This window comes from Petaurus breviceps, unplaced genomic scaffold (assembly GCF_028583685.1).
Source record: "Petaurus breviceps papuanus isolate PSGF00001 unplaced genomic scaffold, PetGlider_PUasm1.0 178, whole genome shotgun sequence".
NCBI lineage: Eukaryota > Metazoa > Chordata > Mammalia > Diprotodontia > Petauridae > Petaurus > Petaurus breviceps.
The window spans coordinates 14518729-14543017 of record NW_027185777.1 but is presented as its reverse complement, the minus strand read 5'-3'; the positions used below and the strand labels follow the sequence as shown (position 1 = coordinate 14543017).

The following is a 24289-nucleotide window of genomic DNA, read 5'->3' as shown; positions in this document are numbered from 1 at the left end:
TATTTATTATTATTACAAAAAAATTATGTTGATGTATAATCTATAAGCTTATATATAATAATAATAGCTTATATGTAGCACATGTAAGTTTATAAAGTATGTACTTTTTTTTTTTTTGCAACAACCTTGGAAGTTAGGTATTTCATGTATTGTCATCACTGTTTTAAATATGAAAAAACTGAGGTTCACAGGTTAAATTATTTGCAGCTAGTAGGCAGGATCCTGACAGAGGCAGGATTTGAACTTGTCTTTCTGACTCAGTCTGGTACTTTATCTACTACACCAGAGACATCAAATAGCCCACAGGCCCCTAAACTCTCCCCCTGCCCCCGCAAATGTGGACTTGAACCACGACTTCAGTTTGGTAGGCAACCTAATACTACCTCTTCTCTCCCTCACTTTCCTTTGGAGACTCCCAAACACCCAGCTAGCTCTGTCAGTGTATGCATCAACCTCATCATCTATGTGTATATCCTTGGAAAGTATACTTCCAAGGTAAGTGAACTTAACTACATCAATTACTATTTCTGCTTTTGCTGTAACCAGTGGTTCCTTACATGTATGGATGGTGTAGTACTGGCCAGTGGAAAACCTGTGTTTTCTTGGTCTTAACTATTAGGCCAAAATTAGCACAAGCAGCAGAGAATTTATCCATTCTTTGTTGCATCTCTGCCTCAAGGGTGCATTAAGTGCACAATCATCTGCGAACAAAATATCATGCATCAGCTCTCCCTTGACTTCAGTCTTGGCTTGTAGCCTTCTCAAGCTACATAATATACTGTCAGTTCAGTAGTTGACCTTCATGCCATTTTTGTCCTCATTGAAGGTGTCTGACAACATTTTAGTATGGGAGCAAGCACACAGTCTTGCTTCACTCCATCGGTGACAGGGAAAACCCAAGAGCATTGTCCAGGCGAGTGTGCCGTCGTGAAACTTAAAGGCTTATGTAGACTACTTAGCAAGCTACCAACGTCAGCCCTCCTGATTGCCGGAGTGCTTGGTGCAGAGAGAAGCTGACTTCTGAAGAGCTCCTCTATAGCCTTCTCTCTGAACCTTCAGGAGGGCTCAGCAGAGAGGAAAAGAGCTTTGTAAACCAAATCAATAAAGCACCGTCACTCTTAGTCATGCTACAGACATGGGAAGTGAGGGAATAACCTAATTGCTACATTGTTTTCCACCTTATCCTACAGAATCATGAGAGGGATCCCGATTTAGAGATTAGAAGACCAGCCTTGTAGTTAGTAAGAGCTGGGTTCAAGTCCTACCTCAGACATTTACAACTGTGTGATGCCATGACCAAATCATTTAACCTTTAATAGATTAGAATGCTGGACCCGGAGTCAGGAAGACCCAAGATCAAATCTGATCACAGACACTTACTAGCTGTGTGATCCTGGGCAAATCACTTAGCCTCTGTCTGCCTCAGTTTCCTCAGCTATAAAAGGAGGATGATATTAGCACCTATCTCCCAGGGTTATGATGAGGGTCAAGTGAAATGATATTTGTCAAGTTCTTAGCACAGTACCTGGTATACAGCAGGCACTTAATAAATGATTCTTTCCATTTAGTGCCCTTAGGCAACTCCCTAATATTGTTAGTTATAGGACAGTGCCAACCTGCATTAGTTGTGAGAGTTTCCACACTGGGAATTCCCCATGGATGATATTATAGGTGTGGACTTCCCCCTCCCCCTCCAAAGAAAAAATATGAAGCCCCATGAACCTCACCCTTTCTTACAAGACATTGCAGCTCTTTGTTAATCTATTTACATGGCTGACACAATATCATCTAGGTAGAGAGATGCAATTTAATTAGTATTTTCTAGACTGTTTATAAGATTAGGAGTAAGAATCTGTGCATACCATAGGATACTAGAACTCTGTTTTACATTTTAATTGTAGAAAAATAAATGCCATTTGAATTTATTAAAAACCTTATTTTAAAGCAAATCAACTCCTTTTTTTAAAAAGTGAAGATGATTATTTGGCCGTGTCAGAATTAGCTGAGTCTGTAGTTTCATTTGGAGAATTGTGAGCATGTTAGGGCAGCCTGGTGCAGTAGAAAGATCTCTGAATTGGGAGTCAGTCGGAGGACCAGGGAGTTCTGGTGCCATCCAACACCTTGGGCAGATCCCTTAACTTACCTGGGCCTCAGTTTCTTCATCTGTAAAACATAGGATTGGACTAGATGACTTTTAACATCTGTCCTAGCTCTGGACTGATGATCCCATGATTATCCCAGCCTAGCATTTGTTGATAATTACAGGGAATGTGTATACCTCAAGCCTGATTTCATTAAGCTGAAGAGAAAATAAATTGTTCTATAAACATCAGGCTGAGTACAAGTTTTCTAAGTATGCTAATAACTCTTAATTAGCTTCAGAAATATTCGAGGTGAATGTTGAGTGCTTTTAGGCCATATACCAGAGACCCATATGTATTCTGTGACTCCATTATGCCAAAGTACCTCATTGGCTGAGCATCAGTAAATCCAACGGGGATTTGCTGGCTGGGGAGGGGGGAGAGAAAGAAAAGTTGAACAATTGGAGAAATTAAAAGTTTTCCCTTTTTAACTGGTAGTGCTGGTGATGTGCAGACTCGGAGCTGATGAGTCATTCTAAACATTGACAGTGATTTAGTCTTTTAAAAAATTAAACGAAGCTCACATAGGAAGTAGTAACTGGATATGATTTTCCTATGGCATAAGTGGACTAAGCATGAGAACAGTAATTGCCTGTTAGCCAAAAGCTAGATTCCTAATATCACAGAGAACTGTTGATATTTCTATATTTTGGTATATCATTTAAAGTTGGCCTCAATATAAAGATGCATTTGGCTTTGAGTCTTTGAAAGTTCACATTTCATTTTGCCTTAAGCTAAATAGCAAGTTATGTATTTGCAATGTTGTTCATTTTTGAGTGACCATGGGCTAAAAGAGAAAAAGGAAGCTGAAGTCTTAAAACATTACAGTTTATCCACTTTAAGCAACTGCACTTAGCACATAGTAGGCACTTAAATGTTTATTGATTAAACTATAGCATTGACCCTCCTCCCAACCAATTTGTTGCTGCTTTGGTGTCCTAACAGGGAAAACATTACTCTTGAGGCTCTTGAAGAAATAAAATCTGCTTTTCTTGATAGTTATGAAATCACAACTGAGTTTTTCAAAGGATAAAATAAATGCAGAAAATATTGCTGTTAGAAATTCATAGATCCAAATAAATTACTACAGACAAACATTAAGGTGTTCATCCTGAAGAATAGTACAGAAAGAAGCAAATGAATCAAGGGTTGAATCCTAGGATTGTTGAGCTGGCGGAAATCATAGAAATCATGCCATCCAACCTTCTTGTTTTATATTTGAAGCAGCTGAGAATCTGAAAGGTAAAGTAGCATTTGACAGAATTAGGACTTCGGGCTCCAAATCTAAACACTTTCCCACATGCTACTGTATGGTTGTCTAGTAAGATGCAAAAACATCATATATTACTGGAAAATGTGATTTATGGAAGCAGACAAGGAATTATTGTCAATTTATTTTACTAAAGGTACAATAAATATAGTGACAATTAAGTAAGGATAAATTCCATTCAAAATAGGAGATGGGTTTTTCAAAATGTGCCTATTCAAAGCCTGCTCAGAGGTTTTAGCGATGGAAGAAATTATTCATTGTTGTTGATTAGCGACCACCTGAAAAGCAAGACCACACATGCCAAGTGAAAGAACTCGACTCTAGGTCATTCACTGAGCCTGTGAAAGGTAGAAGTAACAAGCCCCCACTGAACTATGAATGGGTATGTCCTATAATATGAAAAATGTGGTTTTTCAGTGGTTCTCCCTCATTAAAAAAAACAAACCCCAAATCACAAACCTGTTGTGTATTGTCCATATGCCATGTTTGCTCTCCAAAGAGACTGATTTATCATGGCTGATTTGTGACCCAGAGTTCTGGGCCTGTTCTCGTCTAGACGATGGACCTTCCTGTGCATTTGCTCCATTTGCTTCCCAGGCTCCTGTGGGACCACCAAGCAGCAATGAACATGATCCAGCAGACTTGTCTGGGGTCCAGGAAGGAGTCTGCTAGACTGCATTCTGTCACTGCACCTGTTAAGTCTTTAAACTGAGATGTTAATAGAGCACTGCTTTGCTTCCAACGCCTGCCATCGTGGAATTCATTTGGAAAGAAGCAGCTGGGGAATGCTTGTGATGGCTCTGTCCTCACCACCGACTATAAAGAATTGCTCTGTGGCCAAGTCCGGACACTAGCCCAAAGTGGACGTAATAATTGTACAACTCCTGCAGACCAAAATCCAAGAGGTGACACAAGGGAATGAGTATTGTTCTTTTGTGCGCTGCCATTCAGAAATAAATCTAAACTAGTGGAAGATGAAGGTTCCTTAGATTGCGTGTTCAGAGGCAACATCAACTGTGTGTGACTGGATCTGTGATTTATCAGCCTGCTGTGGGAACCTCCTCCCTTCCCCTTCTGTAACTTAGTAGAAAAGACCTAGAGAACTGCCTTTAGGCATATAGAGGTTAAGTATCTTGCCGGGGTCACACAGTTAGTAAATGCCAGAAGCTAGACTTGAACCTAGATCTTTCCTACTGAATTCCCAGCAGCACCTCTTTCTTCCATTATGTCATGGGCAATTTCATTGGCTGTCCCTTAGGCATAAAATGCTCTCCTCTTCATCTTCCCCTTAAGTCCCTGTTAAAATCCCATCTTCTACAAGAAATCTTTCTCAATCTCACCTGCCTTCCCTCTGTTGGTCATCTCCTACTTATCCTGTTATAACATAGTTGTTTTCATGTTAGATCTCCCTTTAAACTGTGAGTTCCTTGAGGGCAGGGACTGTCCTTTGCCTTTGTATCTGGAGAACTTAGCACACACAGTGTCTGGCAAATTACCAGGGTATTTAGAAATAATGGACTGTACTGACAGAAGTTGTTATAGTTAGTATGGAATGACTTCATCAGTTTTCTCATCTCCAAAATGGGAAGGTTAATAGATCAGGGTTCTTAACCTGAGATCTGTGACTTAAAAAAAAGGTGATAACTATATTTCATTATATTTGGTTTACTTGGAAATCCAATTTTTTTTATATAGTTAAAAAACATTATTCTGAACAGGGATCCATAGGCTTCATCAGACAGTGACTTCCAGAAGGGCCTGTGACCCAACAAGTTTAAGAACCTCTGAACTTTATTATCTCTAAAGTTTCTTACAGCTCTGGACGCCATGACTGTGTGATTTTATGACTCATTTTTTTAAGCCTTATCCTGTTACATCTGGAAACTGTTTATTCATGAGTTGGTTCTTAATTTGGCTCCATTACTTCTCTGTTTGTTTAAGTCTATGGAAGAAGGTAGACATCATTTGATCTTACAAGCCATGTAAACCAAAAAGGATTTAAGATGTTTAGCTACCCAATTGGATGGGATCCTAAGTTTGGTATTAGTGTGACTTGCCTTAAGAAAATCAAGCATACGAAAATTCAAAGTTTTGCCACAAATAAACTAGGAAGTTGTTCTTGATATTACAGAAGGGCACTGCAGATCTATTGACCTACACATTTTCAAGACTTCAATTGCATGTAGTGATGTGTACCTGTATGACTATATGGGATCAGGATTTAGAAGGGTTTGGGCAGGTTTGAGAACTGATAAAAAATAAGGTAGAATGAAGTTTAGTAAAGGTTTGGGAGTGGGGAAACTATGCAAATGGAACCTGGAACTCTTAAAATGCAGCTACAGAAGAATAGTACCTGACAAAGTAACTCCAAGGTAGTACTAAAATTAACCAAGCAAATACAACGCGCGCACGTGTGTGTGTGTGTGTGGCACTGAGATTTACCAAGCAAAACAGTGTATGTAGAAGGGATAGAGGGGGGTGTGGGTGTGGATCTTATGCATGTCAAGGAGATAACAAATGATATTCCCATCATATTCAGTGTTGCTTAGATCCTGCTTCCAAGTATTGCGTTCGGTTCTAGACCCCACAGCTAAATTTGATTCAGTTAAACAAATATTAACTTGTCCGGCAGTGGGAATACAAAAACAGAAATGAACAATTCCCTCAAAAGAAGAAATGAGTTTAGGTGGTGGGGATGATGATTGTTCCATTTTGGACATGTTGAAGTTGAGATCATAAACATCTACTGTATGTCTTGCAATGGGAATACAATGGCAAAAATGAAACAGTTACTTCCCTCAAGAACTTATAATATTTTTGGAAGACAACATATGTAGATTAGAAAAAATCAAAATTTATTTGAGAGGGAGGAAACTAGCACCTGGGGGGGGGGATCATGAAAGGCTTCATGTCAGAGGTGGCACTTGTCAACAAGGTTACTGGATGGAAACATCCAACAGGCAAATGATAACATGAATGAAATAGGAGTTCCAGAGAAGGATTATGGCTAGAGGTGGGGGGAGGGGGGGAAGAAGGGGAGGGAGAGAGACAAACATTTAGCTGTATGTAGTGAAAATAATTGAACATGTGGATATTGATGAGATCACTTTAGGAGAGAAAGTATGGGGAGTAGACATGGGCATACAGTTGGGAGTTAGGAGATGAATGAGCCAAGGAAACTGAGGACTCTCTAGACAGGCCAGAGAGACAACAGAGAAGCAAGGTCATAGTAGCCATGGGAGGAGAAAATATTTAGGAGGAAGAAGGTGGTCCACAGGAGCAGAAAAAGGAAGGATGAGTATTCAGAAAGTGACATGGGATAGATCAGTTAAGCTTTGGAGAGAGTAATTTCTTTAGAGTTGTAGAGTAGAAAGCCAGACTGCAAGGAGTTGAGAAGTGAATTATGCCAAAGAAATGGGAACAGGAAGAGTGCTTGACTCTTTCCAGGTACCTGGCAGTGAAACAATGGCTAGCATTTATTTGAAAGCTTGGAAGAAGGGATGATAGGATTAAGGGTTTTTAGGTCTTTGAAGAGGGATGATATTTAGGAAGGACCTGCTTACCTTCCTAAACTAGAAGCTCAGGTAATTGTGTTAGTATACTCATCCCTAAAGACTCCTCTCCTTCACAGACCCCTGTGCTGAGGTCAAACTGGACTTCTCATTGCTCATAAGTATGACTCATGTTCTTCTGGCTTAATGGCTTGGTTTCTCCCATTCTTTATACTTGAAATTCCCACCTATCCCTTGCCTTCATTGAAATCCTTACCAGCTTAAATACCAACCCTGCAAATACCCTCCCTGATCTCCCCAGTCAGAAATTCTTTATCTTCTTGAACCCAGCCATGGGCTGTCTTTCTTTGGTGCCTGTGTTTTACTTTGTGTTATAATGATTTGTTTACACGTTTCTATAATCTCCTTAAAGTCAAGGACTCTGTCTTATCTTTGTGTCCTCAGTACCTAGTGCAGGGCTTTGCACACTAGATGCTTAATAAATGTGTTGAAAATATTGTTGATGAATATTTCTAAGACAACATGGGGCCTTCTGTGCCCTAATATTCATTTGGCTTCCTGGTTTATATTCTAAAAGCTGCATACTCTCTAAGCAATGACTTGTTTAATAATACAGTGAAAAAGCTGATCACCATTAATCTATTTTATGAACACAAGTGCACTTTTGGACTTTAGAGTTTAGGAGCAAAATTAAATTTAGAGCTAATTGCCCAATTGGGATGAATTTTAAATCCCTTTTAGAGACACAATGTTTCTCCCCTGCCCAACCCTTGCCTCATTCCAAAGTAGTACTTTGAATAGTTTAACTTTTTACATCTTACAATATAATTTTTATGTGCTAGGGGAAAAAGTAATTTAAAGATAAGTCACATAAATTAATCATTTTAGTATATTTGTATAAAATTTACCCAGATTTGTCTGGTATCCTAGCATCATTTAAAAGTAGGAAAATGTCTTAAAAATTTAACTTCCAGAATGTTTAAAATAAACTAAATCTTTTCAGCACTCCCTAAATTGACCTTAACTTCACCACACCATTAACAGCAATTTTTCTAACAGAAAAAGGCATCATCATTCAACAATCATTTCACTGTAGTAAATTTTACTTTTTTTTTCTCCCCAATGGCAGATATATGTGTCATCTTTTTTACTTCCATAAATATTCTGCATTTATTATGACCAGCATGAGGAAAAATCTTAGCCAACTTTTTCATATAAATCATGTAGGTTTCCATTTTTTTCTCCCTTAAGAGGCCAAAATTATCATATTTAAAGCACCTGGAGGCTGGAGGCATTATTTGACAGTGGTGCTTGGAGGAGTGGGTAGCCATGGAGTATATTTTGAAATTTGTGTTATTTGTGTTACGAGATTGTGTGTGTGTGTGTGTCTGTGTGTGTAGTGTGAGAGTCCCCACCTGGGGCTTAAAGCCCAGCAAAACATTTCCTTGAGTCACACATGATGACATCTAAGAGAACCCAGTCACATTTGAACAGAACTATTTAAGCAGCTACATGAAGTAGATTGACATGGTATGGTGTGTAATGACTTCCTTGGTGACTTACATATGACTACAGCTCAGCTAAGTTTTTTTTTAATACATTGTTTTATTTTAAGCTGTGACATATAAGTGAGGTTTGAGTGTTATGTTACTGTTCTCTGAAAAAAAAATAACAAGCTGGTTGTTTTTCATGCAATTTTTGGAGGATTTCTCCATTGTCATCATCCATAGCTAATTTTCATTGAATGTCCACTCTGTGGGATGTTGTACAGAATGTGCTTTAAAATGGAATTCAGTAAAAAGAATCTTTCTGTAGCATCAGGGAGTTTGGTTCTAGCATGAATAACACATTGTTTAGGACATGCTGATTGGAGCTGCCCAACTAGAAATTCAATGTTTAGTTCAAACATGAGATAGCTAACCCGAACATTTGCATTTTAACAGTTTTGTGTGTGTGATGAGTATGCAGTTATTGTTACTTTAATGGGTTCCCATATGTATCTATAACCAATGAATTCTTTATAGTGGAGATGAGAAACCTTTTTTTTTCCTCAGCTGAGAAACTAATAGAAAAAAATAAAGCCCATATCAAGCAAAATTCAATTTAATTTACCTTTTTCTTTTGAGAGAAATAGAAAATGTCCTACTTCTCTGCTTTATAAATTTATACATTAGATTGTTCAATAAATACACCTTGCTTCACTGTTTCAAGGATATATGATTTTTTTATATTATTACTTCCTATGCCCACGCAGGCTCAAATCATCCATGCTTAGTTGAGGGGCCTTGTGTGTTCCCATGACTTAAAAAATACATTACCTCGTGGCCACCTTTCTGGTGATGTTTCTCTGAACTTGCTGAGCTGATCCTTGAATGACAGACTTTGTGTGCTGCATTGCCAGAATCCTGCTCAAAACCTTTAACACATGGTAGGATCCACCAGAGCTTGACATACCCTTCAAGAATGCAAGGTTTACTTCACAATACAGTGAGACATCAGAATAGGGTTTTAAGGAAAGTTTCAATAAATAACAAATTTGTTAAAAATTCAGTTCTGTATTATGGCCACTTAAGGGATAAACAGAGACAAAGCTTCAGTGTTTGCTAAAGATCTAAAAGGGAGAGAGAGATCAAAGTCATTCTATTTTAGGGGTTGGGTGGAGAGCGGAAAAAAGGAATAAAGACTAAAGATTTCTTAAGTGACTAAACACTGACAACATTTGCTCTTCATAAAGTTTAAAGCAGCTTTATTCTTGAAGTCTTTTCCTCACTTTCATTTGGGGAAAAAAAAACCCTAACAACAACCAATCTCTCTATTACAGGGAGTGTAGTAGCAGCAGAAAAGATCTAATTTCATAGAGTACTCTCTCTGTCTTGTGGTCTTTTAGGACATTTTCAATAAAAACATTTTAGTTATTGGGGTTGTGGGGGGGCAACTGTTTGCATAATTTGAATCATCTCTTGATATTTGTTCCAAGGACTGGATGAAATGAAGTAGAAGGCTGGAGATCCCATTCCCCTACTTTAGACTGAGGAGAAGAAAGAGATGGCAGAATAAGAACTGGTCTTACACTCTCTCCTCTACCTCAAAGAAATTCTGTCTTTGGCTTTTTACCATCCAGAGCCAACCCATTCAATAGTATTTTTTAAGAGTTAGCTACTTTTGCCAGTTTGGCCAAGTTCTAGCTCAGAAAATAGAACCAGAAGTAAGTCTTCTTTTTTTGTTTTAATTTTATTTTTTAAATCAAATGCATTATTAACTTCTAGCTTACATCATTCATTTCCGCAAGATTTTGAGTTACAATTTTCTCCCCATTTTTCCCCTACCCACCACCCCAAAATAGCAAACCCACTGGATATCCCTTCCTCCAGTCTGCTCTCTCCCGTATCTTCTCCCATATCCCCTCCAACTTTCCAGTAGGTCACGGTGGATCTCTATGCCCCAGTGCCTGTATATCTTATTTCCAATTTGCGTGTAAAATAACATTGATAATAGTATGTGTGTGTGTGTGTATATGTATTTTTTTAACATTTGATTTTACAACTTTTAATTCCAGATTCATTCCCTTCCTCCCTTGTCACCCACTCTTTTTTTCTTTTTAAGGCAATTGGGGTTAAGTAACTTGCTCAAGGTTACACGGCCAGGTGTTTCTGGGTGGGTGCTAAGTGTCTGAGCCCGGGATTCGATCTCCAGGTCTTCTCAATACTGGAGCCGGTGCTCTTACTCACTGTGCTACCTGGCTGCCCCCCTTGTCACCCACTCTTACTGGGAAGATAAGCAATTCAATATAGGTTGTACATGTGTAGTTATGCAAAACATTTCCATAGTAGATATATTGTAAAAGACTGACTATATTTCCCTCCCTCCTATCCCACCCCCCACTTGTTCTATTCTCTACCTTGATCCTGTCCCTTTTCAAAAGTGGGTGCTTCCAATTTCCCTCCCCCCTAGCCTGCCCTCCCTTCCATCATCCCCCCTCTCATCCCCTTCCCCCCTACTCTCCTATAGGGTGAGATACCCTATTTAGTGTGTATGTCATTGCCTCCCTAAGCCAAATTCAATGAGAATAAGGTTGACCCAATCCCTTTTGCCTTCCTGTTCTTCCCCTCCATTGTAACCATTTTCCCTTGCCTCTTCTATATGAGATAATTTACCCCATTCTGTCTTTCCCCTTTTCCTCTCATTATATTCCTCTCTCACCTCTTTATTTCACCTTTTAAGTATCATCCCTTCCCATTAAACTGGTTCTGTGCCCTCTATCTATGTATACCTGTACACATATATACACACTCACATATGTATTCATATGCCCATATACCCTCCTATATAGACATATATATGTATGTATATATATATATATATATATTTCTATTCTCTTCAATTATTCTCATACTGAGAAAAGTTTCATAAGTTACAATTATCGTTTTTCCATGTAGGAATGTAAATAGTTCAACTTTGATAAGTTCCTTAGGATTTCTTTTCCCTGTTTACCTTCTCATGCTTCTTTTGCTTCTTGTATCTGAATGTCAAATTTTCTATTCAACTCTGGTTTTTTCATCAAGAATGCTTGAAAGTCCTCTATTCCACTGAATGACCATATTTGCCCCTGAAACATGATACTCAGTTTTGCTGGGTAGGTGATTCTTGGTTTTAATCCCAGCTCCTTTGCTCTCCGGAATATCATATTCCAAGCCCTTCGATCCCTCAGTGTAGAAGATGCCAAATCCCGTGTTATCCTGATTGTATATCCACAATATTAAAATTATTTCTTCCTGGCTGCTTGTAATATTTTCTCCTTGACCAGGGAATTCTGGAACCTGGCTATAATATTCCTAGGAGTTTTCTTTTTGGGATCTTTTTCAGGAAGTGATCGATGGATTCTTTCATCCTCTATTTTGCCCTCTGGTTCTAAAACATCAGGGCAGTTTTCTTTGAGAACTTCCTGGAGGATGATTTCTAGGTTCTTACTTTGGTCATGGCTTTCAGGTAGTCCAATAATTTTTAAATTCTCTCTCCTGGATCTATTTTCCAGGTCAGTGGTTTTTCCCATGAGATGTTTCACATTGCCTTCTATTCTTTCATTTGTTTGGATCTGTTTAACAGCATTTTGATTTCTCATAAAGTCATTAGCTTCCATTTGCTCCAATCTAATTCTGAAGCAATGATTGTCCTCATTGAGCTTTTGAGATTCTTTTTCCATCTGTCAAATTTGGCTTTTTAAGGCATTCTTCTCCTCATTGCCTTTTTGAGCCTCTTTTGTCATTTGAGTTAGTCTATTTTTCAAGGTGTTATTTTCCTCAGTCAGGCTGTTGACTCTCACTTCGTAATTTTCTTGCATCATTCTCATTTCTCTTCCCAATTTTTCCTCCTCTTCTCTTATCTGCTTCTTAAGGTCCTCTATGGCCTGTAACCAGCTCGTATTTTCCTTTGAATCTTTTGGTGCAGGAGTTCTGACTTTACTGTCTTTCTCCTGTTCCATGCTTTGCTCTTTTTTGTCCCCCAAATAAGAGTCTAATGTTGGAATCTTCTGTCTGCTTTGTTTCCTTTGCCTTGTCATGTTGCCCCTCAGTCACTTGACCCCTGGGCTTTTTGCCACAGTAGGACTCTGCCACCAGATAGGGGAGCTTTCGTCCCAAACACTGGGGTTTTCTCAGCTGCCAGAGGTATTAGATGGGTGCCCTCTCTGAGGCCTTCACACGCTCTGGCAAGTGGACACACTCCAGGACCTCCACCCTAGACTGCAATCCAGATCCAAGAAGGTTAAAGCAAGAGAGATTACCCCTCAGAATGGTGCTTGGTCCCCCTACACTTTGCTGAAGGATCTGAAGCTGCCACGTGGTGCTGGCTGGCTGTGCCGGCGTCTCAGCGGCAAAAGCCACGCACTCCCACTTACTGGGTCCCAAAGTCCAGACTGCACTCTCACTTTGTCCTTCGCATCTATGTGTTGATAAATCTGGAAACAGCCACAGCTGCTGCTGATCTGGAGTTCCTCTGGCCAGCAGCTGGTCAGGCCCACCCTGGGGCTAAAGTCTCTGAGTAGGGCTGGGCTCGCCTCTCCCAGAGCACTGTGCTGGCCGATTCCTGCCGGCCTGCCAGGCTGTCCTCAGTGGGAGGTTAGCTTCTCTGTGTCATTTTGTGGGTTCTGCAGCTCCAAACTTTGTTTAGAGTCCCCTTTTTTTGTTTAGAGTCCCCTTTTTAGATGGATTGGGGAAGGTGGAAGCCAGAGCCGCAGGGAGGTCATGTTTCTACTCAGCCATCTTGACTCTGCCCCAAGAATTTCTTGAAGGATGATTTCTAGGTTCTTTTTTTGATTATGGCCTTCAGGTAGTCCAACAATTTTTAAATTATCTCTCCTGGATCTATTTTCCAGGTCAGTGGTTTTCCCAATGAGATATTTCACATTGCTTTCTATTTTTTTCTTTTGTTTGGATCTGTTTAATAGTATCTTGATTTCTCATAAAGTCACTAGCTTCCATTTGCTCCAGTCTAATTCTGAAGGAATGATTCTCTTCAGTGAGCTTTTGAGATTCTTGTTCCATCTGGCAAATTTGGCTTTTTAAGGCATTCTTGTCTTCATTGCCTTTTTGAGCCTCTTTTGCTATTTGAGTTAGTCTATTTTTTTTTCAGTCTTTATTAATTTGTTTACTTTTAGTTTATAAGATTCATTTCCACAATTCCTTGAGTTTCAAGTTTTCTCTCCTTTCTCCCCTGGCCCCTCCCCCCACCCATGGCGGCATACAATCAAGTATAGTATCTGCTAGTACTTTCACATTAGGCATTAGTCAGGTTATAAAGGATTGTATCAGATGGAATGAACAGTGGGAAAGAGGAAACAAAACCAAACAATAAAAAGAAATAGAGCAGGTAGTTTGCTTCAAACTCAGTTCTTTCTCTGGATGTAAACATCTCTCTCCATCATGAGTCTTTTGGGGTTGACTTATAACCCTGGATTGCTGAGAATGGTCGTCACACATACATTGTGTCTGTAATTGTGTACAAATTTCTCCTGGCTCTACTCTTCTCACTCAGCATCAGTTCATGTAAGTCTCTCCAGGTAAATATGAAGTCCATCTGCTCCTCATTTCTTATAGCACAATAATATTCCATAACATGCACATACCACAACTTGTTCAGCCATTCCCCAATTGATGGGCACCCCTCCTTAATTTCCAATTCTTTGCCACCACAAAAAGAGCTGCTATAAATATTTTTATACATAAGGGTCTTTTTCCCACTTCTATGATCTCTTTGGGATACAACCCTAGAAGTGGTATTGCTGGGTCAGAGGGTATGAAATTATTTATAGCCCTTTGGTCATAATTCCAGATTGCTCTCCAGAATGGTTGGATCAGTTCACAACTCCACCAGCAATGCATTAGTGTTCCAATTTGTCCACATCCTCTCCAGCATTTGTCATTTTCCTGTTTTGTCATCTTAGCCAATCTGGAGTTAGTCCATTTTTTAAGGTGTTACTTTCTTTAGTCAGGTTGTTAACTCTCATTTCATAATTTTCTTGCATCATTTTCAATTCTCTTCCCAATTTTTCCTCCATTTCTCTTATTTGGTTTTCAAAATCCTTCTTAAGCTCCTCTATGGCCTGTAACCAGCTCATATTTTTCTTGGAAGCTTTTGGTGCAGGAGTTCTGACTTTGTTGTCTTCCTCTTGTTTAATGCTTTGATCCTTTTTGTCCCCAAAATAGGAGTCTGATATTGGATTCCTCTGTTTGCTTTGCTTCCCTTGTTTACTCATATTGCCACTCAATTACTTGACTTTTGGGCTTTTTGCCACTGTAGGACTCTGCCACCAGACAGGGGAGCTTCGTACCAAACGCTGGGGTTTTGTCAGCTGCCAGAGGTATTAGTTGGGTGCCCTCTCTGAATCCTTCACACGCTCTGGCAAACTGGGCACACACCCCAGGACCTCCACCCTAAACTGCAATCCAGATCCAAGCAGGTTAAAGCAAGAGTGATTACCCCTCAGTGTGGTCACTTGGTCCCCCTACCGTCTGCAGGCCAGGAGCTAAAGCTGCCATGTAGCAGCAGCTGCACAGCTGTGGTGCCTCAGTGTCTTCTCCCTCCGTGGGATAAAGGCTGACTACAATCCCAAAGTATGGGATCCCAAATTCCACACTGCACTGATGTCTCACTTTGTCCTTAGCATCTATGGGTTGATAATTCTGGAAACCGCCACAGTTGCTGGTGATCTGAAGTCCTTCCAGCTGGTGGCTGGTCAGGCCCGCCCTGGGGCTAAGAGCTCTGGCTTGAGCGGGACTGGGGTCGGCTCCCAGAACACTGTGCTGGCCACTTGCTGCCGGCCTGCCAGGCTGTCCTCAGCAGGAGGTTAGCTTCTCTGTATCATTTTGTGGGTTCTGTAGCTCCAAAGTTTGTTCAGAGTCCCCTTTACATGAATTAGGGGAGGTGGAAGCTGGAGCCCTGCCGAAGTCCTCTTTCTACCCCCACCATTTTGACTCCACCCCCCCCCCAGAAGTAAGTCTTCTTAATATCAACTGTTATAGACCCTGCAAAGTGACCTTCATTTCATCTACTTTAGTTACTGAACCAGGTGTCACTGAAAGTCTCTTGTCTCAGTTTTTAAAAAGGTCATTTTAGTGGCACGGTAGGTAAGATACAATTAAAGTTAGTATCTAGTTTACATGGACAAAGCAAGTAAAGGGGAATTACCTTAAAAGAATTACAGAAAGGACACCATCATTGCTGTGTTTGGGTAGTTACCCTGTCTTCTGTACAAGATTTGTAACTCTACAAAGCAATCTGGACATTTTCCACTAAGATAAAACTTCTTTGTGCAGGTGAAGATTATGTGCTTGTCGTATATCACAAGTTTAACCTAGACCTGGTTTTCAGTAATACAAACATAGCTATTTTCTGTAAATAAGCCTTAAGGAAGCCTTTTCTGTGTACACACATCAGATGAAAGTGTGTCGTACCTTTGATCTTCATGAATATCTGCTACTTGAATAATTTTTCTCTTCTCTCTTCCCTTTCTCTCCAATATAGTACATTGTGGAATGCCATGGGGTTACCCTCCTTCCTCAGTTTTTGGGCATGTACCGGCTTAATGTTGATGGAGTCGAAATATACGTGATCGTTACAAGAAATGTGTTCAGCCACCGTTTATCTGTGTATAGGAAATATGACTTAAAGGTGAGAACCATCTTGGGATTCAAGGGTAGTCGTCATTCACTGTTATTTAATTTGACATTTATTAGGCACCTGCATGTATTGCATTCGGCACATGTATAAATCCCAGTACCAATCTCTGGGGATGCAAAGACAAAACAAATCTTTGCTCTGTCCTCAAAGGGGTTATATTCTTCTTCACTTCCTCTCATGTTCCTCAGTCCAAATTGTCAAAATCGACACTAAGTCAGCAAGTATTTGTTAAACACATGCTACGTACAAAGCACTGTGCTTAGTATTGGGAGATATAAAGAAAGTCAAAGCACAGTTCCTTCTCTCAAGGAACTGACATCCAGTAGGGGAGAAGACATCCCAACAGCCAGGTGCAAACAAGATATATGCAGGTTAATCTGGAGCTATTGTCAGAGTGAAGACACTATCCAGTATTTGGGTTGGAAACAGAGTCATCCTTCTAATTGCAGAACAAAAAGTCTAAGAAAACTAGAATAACTAATCCTTGTGGGCTCTACCTAAAGACATTTCTGCAAATTATTCATATATGAGCAAATGATTGGAAAGGGAAGGCAGCAAGCATTTATAAAGCGTCTCCTGTGTGTGTCTGATGCTATACTGAATGCTTTCCAAATACTGTCCCATTTTATCCTCCCAACAACCTGGGGAGTCTTGGGCTATTGTTATCCTCATTTTACAGCTGAGGAAACTGAGGCAGACAAATGTTAAAGGACTTATCCAGAGCCACAGAACTACTAAGTGGCTAACACTGGCTTTGAATTCACATCTTCTTAACTCCAGGCCCAGTAGTCTTGTCAGTCTACTATAACACCTAGCTGCCTGTGTGGGGAAAAGATGCTTGCTAAATTAGAGTAGATACTTATGGATGGAAATGAAGCCACATCTGAATTTTTTAAAATGACTGTTTCGCTAAGGTTAGGGGCTGGCAGGTAATAGGGATTTAATTATATCTTAGTTTTTAGAAGGTACAATGGAAAGCCAGGTAGCACAGTGGACAGAATGCTGGGCCTGGAGTCAGGACGACTCTTCTTCCTGTGTTCAAATCTGGCCTCAGATACTGACTATCTATGTGATCCTGGGCAAGTCACTTAACCTTGTTTGCCCCAGTTTTCTCACCTGTAAAATGAGCTGGAGAAGGAAATGACAAACCAGTACAGGACCTTTGCTAAGACAACCCCAAATGGGGTCATGAAAAGTCGGACCCAACTGAACAACAACAGCAGATGGAAAGCTAGTGTCCATTTCCATTGGCTCTTGCTATATATGGATTTAAAAAAAAAAAAGACTAAGATTCCCAATTCCCCCAATTCCAGCATCACTTTTTGTAGGTAGAATACTGTGGTATTTATTTAGTTTCTGGAAATATTTCGTTCTGGTCAAGTTTTCTTAAATGGAATAGAGTTCTCACAGCTTGCACCATTTTCGTGACCCAGACATATGATGGAAACCTTTCATTTTACTCGTTTCCTTTCATCATTTTTCATTATACATTCGTTAAAACTTGGTCGAGTTGTCTTCCAGGCACAGGATTAGCTGCTTCTTGGAAATGAGGCTTCTGTGAGAATCAAAACTGTGTATGTTCTAACCAAAAACATTTGGTTGGATACAGGATATAGAGTGTAATAAAACACTTTTCCCTGTTCCTAATATCATCAGCTTTGTTCAGCTGTTAAAAGCACCCATGAAAAATGTTCAGTTTAGAAATATTAATTGTTGGGAATTAGGGTGCAAAGGGAGGCATTCGTGACATGTGTAGAAATCCCTAAAGGGAAAAGAAGTGCTACACTCGATTTTTGGCTGTGTGTGGAAAGGCAGCCTGATACTACAATAGTTGAATTGGCTGCCAAGCAGTCTTTATGTTTCCCTTCTCTCCTCCCCTCTCCTTTCCTGCATAAACACCAGACCTTTGGACCATTGCATGGTTCTTTCAGATGACCAGTAGTCCCAGGAAACTGAGAATCACTGGGCTAGAGACTTGACAGTTGGTAGCTTCATAATCACATGGCTCCAGTCTACTCTTAAGTGAATTATGATGGATCTTAGCTACCTTATCTGAAACAGAACACAAGACTTTCTTATCAGTTGTGGTCAACTGTTTAAATGGTAGCTAGTATTTATGTGAATGTTAAAATTAGTCTGAAAAGTCATCGTGGGTTAGTGGATGGAGAGATGGTGTCCATAGTCAGGAAGAACCAAGTCTAAGTCCTGTCTCTGAAATATATAAGCTGTGTGTCACTTGACAAGTCATTCAACTTATTAATGTTCCCAGTGGAAAAGTGAATGTCTGTCATGTGGGTTTTTACTTTGTTTCTCTATAAAATGTGGTGTGAGCACTGATCTTCATGGAATTCCTTACACCAATGAAATCATAGGTCGGGTTTAAAAAAGGGGGGGGGCAAATTGGAGCCCCACTTTGATATCTCTTGTATTGAAAACAAAACTTCTTTAGCAATAATGAAGTTTTCCATGGCAACAAGTTTAGAAGTCAACTCTCTTCTCCAGTATACCAGATATCCTCTTAGCTGTCCTAGGATATATAGCAGGTGAAATGACATCATCATCATCATAATTAGCATTTATGTAGTACATTAAGGTTTACAAAACACTTTACATATGTAATTTTCACTTTACATATGTAATTTCATTTGATCCTCACAACTACCCGGGACATGGGTGGTATTATTACTACCCCATTTTACAGATGAGGAAACTAAGTCTAAGAGGCTAGAGTAGATTTCAACTCAAATTTTCCCATTTCCAGGTCCAGCAGTCTATCTGCTGCTCTGTTTAATTGCCTGTTCTCTGTCATTACCCCAGATTCTTTCCTCCAGTCCTAGATAATCTCAAGCCCAGACTTGGTTCTTCAGGAAATAGCCCAATGGTGCAAACCCCTCCTGGCTCCATCCTTTCATTTTCATGGCCTGCAGTCCCTTTGAAAGAGAGGACAGCTGTTGGGAGTGAGAGAAGCGCCTTCTGAGCACCCACCAATTTTCTCCATCCTGGAGTTTCTAATTCCATATAGCTACTTAGAAACAAAAACATAATCAATGGCAATTACAATAAAAATGAATGAGGGGCTGAGCTACTTTTACCAAAGGAAACAAGGAAGAAGAGCTAGCAGATGCTTTTGTCTGACCTGAAAAAGAAAGATCAGAGGAAGATACAGGGATAAGCCCAAGTTAGGGAAGGGGGTGGCAGATGTGAGTGTGCAACCGCAAATGCCAGGCTTTTCTGAAAATTGGTCCATATATGGCCCCTGGAATTCCAGGGGAAAACTTCATGGCAAAGTATTGTTGTTCAGTCATATTCGACTCTTTGTGAACCCATTTGGGGATAGTAGAGTAGTTTGCCATTTCGTTCTTCAGCTCATTTTACAGATGAGGGAACTGAGGCAAACAGGGTTAAGTGACTTGACCAGGGTCTAAGTGTCTGAGGCCAGATTTGAATTCAGGAAGATGAGTCTTCCTGACTCTAGGCCCAGTGCTCTGTGCACTATGGTGCTTCCTAGCTGCCCCTCATGGCAGAGTACTCAAGCAGTATTTCAGAATCCCTCAGAACCACCTGCTATACCTGGGGCATATCATACATGGTAGACCAGAAGAGCAGACATTGCTTCCTCTGGAGTCCTCTGCTGATATTGACTGTGCAGCCTGGGGCAAGTCCCTGAACTGCTGTAGAATGAGGGGTTTGAAGGAGTAATCCTTCTGGATTTGTGGGCCTCTGCTACATGGCATCCAGGGTCCTTAGAGAATTTAGAGATTGATTCAAATCCACACAGACAGTGGCCTATTGGAGACTCGAAGTTCAGTCTCCCAACTCCCAATTCATTCTTCTCTTCACTACTCCACACGGCCCCCACCAAACAGACATGTCCAAAGCATGAGAAGAAGAGGCAGGAGGAACCGGAAAACCCTTGCACATCAACTCAGGCTTTCCTCTGGTCCAAGGTCAGACATGAGTTCAGAGAGGAGTTAGTATGGACAAGACCCTTTCAACTGACCAATGAACTGTCCAGCAACTTCCCTTCAAAACAGATTTCAGTTCTCAGTGGTGGGTGAGGTCATTCTCTGCCTCACCCACACCAAGTTTTCCCCCTAGATTACCTCTTTGTCTTGTGTGGCCCATGGAATGATGTCAGGGAATATTGTCCTGTTTTAAAATGTACACATTGTTTCCCATCGTACATATTTTCATATAGCCTTTTTTTTTTCCAGGGGTCTACTGTGGCTAGAGAAGCTAGTGACAAAGAAAAGGTACAGTAATGTTATAGTTTTTTTCCTCCAGTTTCTACCTGGTAGCGTGTCTGAAAATGGGTGAAATTGTTCATTATAGTCATCTGGCCAGTTTCCTGAAATTCCCTTAGCCTTTACCCTCTTTCTTTTTTCCTTCCCCTTTTCCTTCTCTTTCTCTCCCTTCTTCTTTCTCTTTATCTCTTTCCTTCCTACCTTCTTCTTCCTTCTTTGCCCCTCTTTCTTCTTCCCTTTTCTCCTTTCCCTCCTTCTTTACCTCCCTTCCTTTTTCTTTTTTTTCTCTCCCTTTTTCTTCTCTTTCTCTCTCTTCCTTCATCATACTTTTTCTTCTCCTCCTTCAGCTGTCAGTAGTGAAAACCATATTTGGAACTGAACTGGCATCCCATTATATCACTGCATTACTGAGTAATGAGATTGATATTAACTTGTAAGGTATTGGAAAAGCAGGATTTCATATTTAACATACAAAGTGCTGATGGAAGCATAGTTCCTCTTCACTAGACTCAAGAACCTCATGGATAGGGACAACCCAGCACAAAGTGATGAAGAGTCAGGTGCCCAGAGGACCAGCCTTCACAACACTGTTATCTAGTGATGTGACCTTGGGCAAATCCCTTTTCTCTTCTGTCACATAAAGGAAATGGACCAGATATTCTGTAGCACCCTTCCAACTCTCATCTTCTCTAATTCTGTAATATTAAAATAAATGCCTTTTTGTTTGTTCAAAAAATTGGAGGGATACAGGCATATTTTGTTTGTTTTTCCTGGAGCATTTGACATTGGTAGCCTAACAAAAATAACCACTGACATTTATACAGCAGTGACTGTGTGCCAAGCACTGTGCTAAGAGCTTTACAATTATTATCTCATTTAACCCTTACACTATCCCTGGAAGGTAGGTGCTGTTATTATCCCTATTTTACAAATAAGGAAACTGAGGCAAACGTATTAAGTGACTTAACCAGAGTCGCATAGCTGGTAAGTGTCTGAGGCTGGATTTGAACTTGGGTTTTCCTGATTTCAGGTCTGGAGCTTTCTCCACTGAGCCACTTAATTGCTTTCTAACATTTTCATTTTGGGATATGCTGCAGCACCAGCTTTTCAAGGCATAAAGTTGTGTTTTCCTTAATAAGTCCCTTTTGAACAATATTAGTCATCTATGATCTTAGAGTCTAAACTCAGCATTCCTGTGACTTTCCAGTAAGGACCCTTCTTTGGTATTGTACTTCAGTGAGTGCTTTGCTACTGTGTCTTTGCCCCTGAATCTTCCTGTGTAAATCATATTGACAGCCCTGACGTGCCCAAGACAAACTTGATTGACCACAGGCTCCCATACTCCTCTGAGCAAATCTTGCTTACAGGCCCCGACTGACTCAAGATTTTGATTTTAAACCCGTAAGAAATCCAGAAGGGTGGTGGGGTTTATCCCCCTCTCCCTTTCTCCCAGGAGGAACTGCCTGGACAGTTAAGATACATGAACACTTTACAACCCTCTGACAAAATGCCAACCTGACTGGTAGCTCCTGAAGAAGAATTGGGTCCATCGTGACACCGGATTGTCTGCATCATTTCCCCTCTTTTTCTCCAATTTATCAAGCCCCTCATGACCACAGCTGGAACTGCCATCTCTCGTCTCTGGCCCATTTGTTTTGATTTCTTAGATTCTATTAACAGAGGAATGGTCTCTTAGACCACAGGGAATGGTGCTCCTTTGCTTTGAGAGGGAGAACAGATGCTGAGGAAAGAGAGTTAACTTGGTAATTAATATGAAAGCTGAAACCAAATGAATAACATAAGGTAGTGGAAGAGAGAAAGGAGCAAACACTTGTCTTTCAGCAGAGTTTAAAATTTTCATCTAAAGCAGGATGTTCATAGATACAGTTACCACTTTGTAGGTCAGGAGGTTTTATAAGTCCTTATGCCTTATGTGTGCTTTGGGTGGGAGAGGGGAACAGGTGGAGCATTGAATAGTGGGATTAGAAAGCTAGCCTTAGAATTAAGAAGGAGGTTCAAATCTTTCCTGTACTTACTATGTGACCCCTGGCAAGTCACTTAACTTCCCCTGCTCAATAGTAAAAGTTGCATAGTTCTCTTTGCCAATAAAATCAGAAGTCTGATCCAGAATACAAATACAGCAAGTATTCAAATGTAGCTCCATTCACATGTGAAATTATGAAGACTACAACTCTCTCCCTGGTACTATTATTGTAAACTTTAAAAAATTTTCAGTCTGTAGAATTCATGCATTAGTGCATAAAGTCACAGGGGGAAAGGATTTTCCCCTCTCCCATTGGTTCCCTTGTCTCCATAGGAAGTACAGGATCATTTCTAAGATTTTCCCAAGAAAAACTTTAGACTTGTAGGAATTAGTTCCAATACTACCATCTTGGTGCCTCCATTTTGTTTTTATGTTAAAACAGAGTATTCTGAGTTTTACAGGGGTGGTGATGTTTATCAAAAGGACTGCCTTTTAGGCTTTGAAATCACCATTGCTAACCTGGCAGTAGGCATCAAGATTTCAAAGTACAGATATCAGAATATATGTGACCTTGAGTTTATTCTTCTGTCCTTTGGCTTGGAAACTTCAAAACCTTCTCTCTAGGACCTCTTATGCTGGACTGCTGTTTCTCAGTGTTCTTCCAAGGACTGAAAGGATATCCCTATTCTGACCATCTTCTCCTAAGGCTCAGCCAAAAGGAGGATGGCTGATGGGAGTTATGCTATTGGGGCTGGGACTCCATTGGTCTGCCAGAAAATAAAGTCTCTTTCTAGCCTCCTGTGCCAAGGTGATTCCAGTTCAGCTGTATATACCAGGATATCCTAGGACTAACCTCCATTGTAGTATCCTCCTTACCAAACATTTTGGCATCCTCTTGTGAGAACGTGTCCAATTTTATGGGGTTCCATAACAGTTCACTTTACAGCCCACGTTGCTAGAATCCTTGTACGCTCTAAGTGAGAGCAGCTAAGCTAAGACGTCTTTCTTTGGCTGTTTTCAGTGCGGAACTAATTTATCTTTCTAAACTAACCTATTGTTGTTACTTCTTCTTACATTCTTTTGTCATGGCTATTTGTGTACATATCTTATCGCCGTGACTAGTCTGCAGGCTCCATGAAATCAGGTACCAGGTTGATTCTGCTTACTTTATGTCTCCCGCAGCCGCTAATACTGTACCTGAAATCTCCCTGGCACTGACAGTTTTTTGGATGAAATCTTAATCTTAGAGGACCTCAGAAAATATCTGCCAGTTATTGTGTATGTGGTTGTTTTTTTTTTTAAACAGATAAGCCTCAAATTTTAAAGATGAGGAAACAGAGGTCTAAAGGTTTCAATAATATTTTGTCCAGTGTAAAATAGGTATTGTTTTTGAATGTTTGGGCCATACTTGCATTATTGAAAATACATTTATTGCAACATTGCCCATGTAGATAAAAATTACATAGTGTATCATTTTCAAATTTGCCAAGTGCTTTCCAAATCCAGTCTCCTTTAGGTGCTATTATTATCCCCATTTTACACATGAGGAAACTGAGGCAGGTAGCGATTAAACAACTTGTCTAGGTTCATGCAAGTAGCATATAATACTGACAATTGCTATAACAGTAGTAGAAGCAGTAGTAGTAGTAGTGGTGGGTGGTTGTGGTGGTAGTAGTAACAATGATACAGCAATTTAAAGTTTTCAAAAGCAGTTTACATAAATGAACTCATTTGATCCTCACAAGAACTCCATGAGGTACAATACTACCGTGTTTCCCCAATAATAAGACCTATCCCGAAAATAAGCCCTCCCCTTACTGTGTAAGTAAGATTCCTCTAAAATAAGCCCTCCCCTGAAAATAAGCCCTATTGAGATTGCTACTGTAGTGAAGGTGATCCCCTGCGCTACATTACGGCACCCTCTGTATGCACCGTCGTCCCGTCCCCCCCCCCCCCCCCCCCCC

General features: G+C 40.3%; 1 protein-coding gene and 1 long non-coding RNA gene across 3 annotated transcripts in view; one reads left to right on the top strand and one right to left on the bottom strand.

Moving 5' to 3' along the window:
• PIP4K2A (phosphatidylinositol-5-phosphate 4-kinase type 2 alpha) overlaps window positions 1-24289 on the top strand; it is a 212579-nt gene that overhangs the window by 157601 nt on the left and 30689 nt on the right. For both annotated transcript variants that reach the window (XM_069086294.1, XM_069086295.1), the window contains 2 exons: window positions 15942-16088; window positions 20312-20350. In XM_069086294.1, the coding sequence (XP_068942395.1) occupies window positions 15942-16088; window positions 20312-20350 (186 nt within the window). The remainder of the gene's footprint in view (window positions 1-15941; window positions 16089-20311; window positions 20351-24289) is intronic.
• LOC138159769 (uncharacterized) lies at window positions 3003-4604 on the bottom strand. Its single transcript, XR_011167967.1, has 2 exons — window positions 3871-4604; window positions 3003-3376 (listed from the first exon to the last, which is right to left on the bottom strand). It is a non-coding gene; the product is annotated as an uncharacterized lncRNA (long non-coding RNA).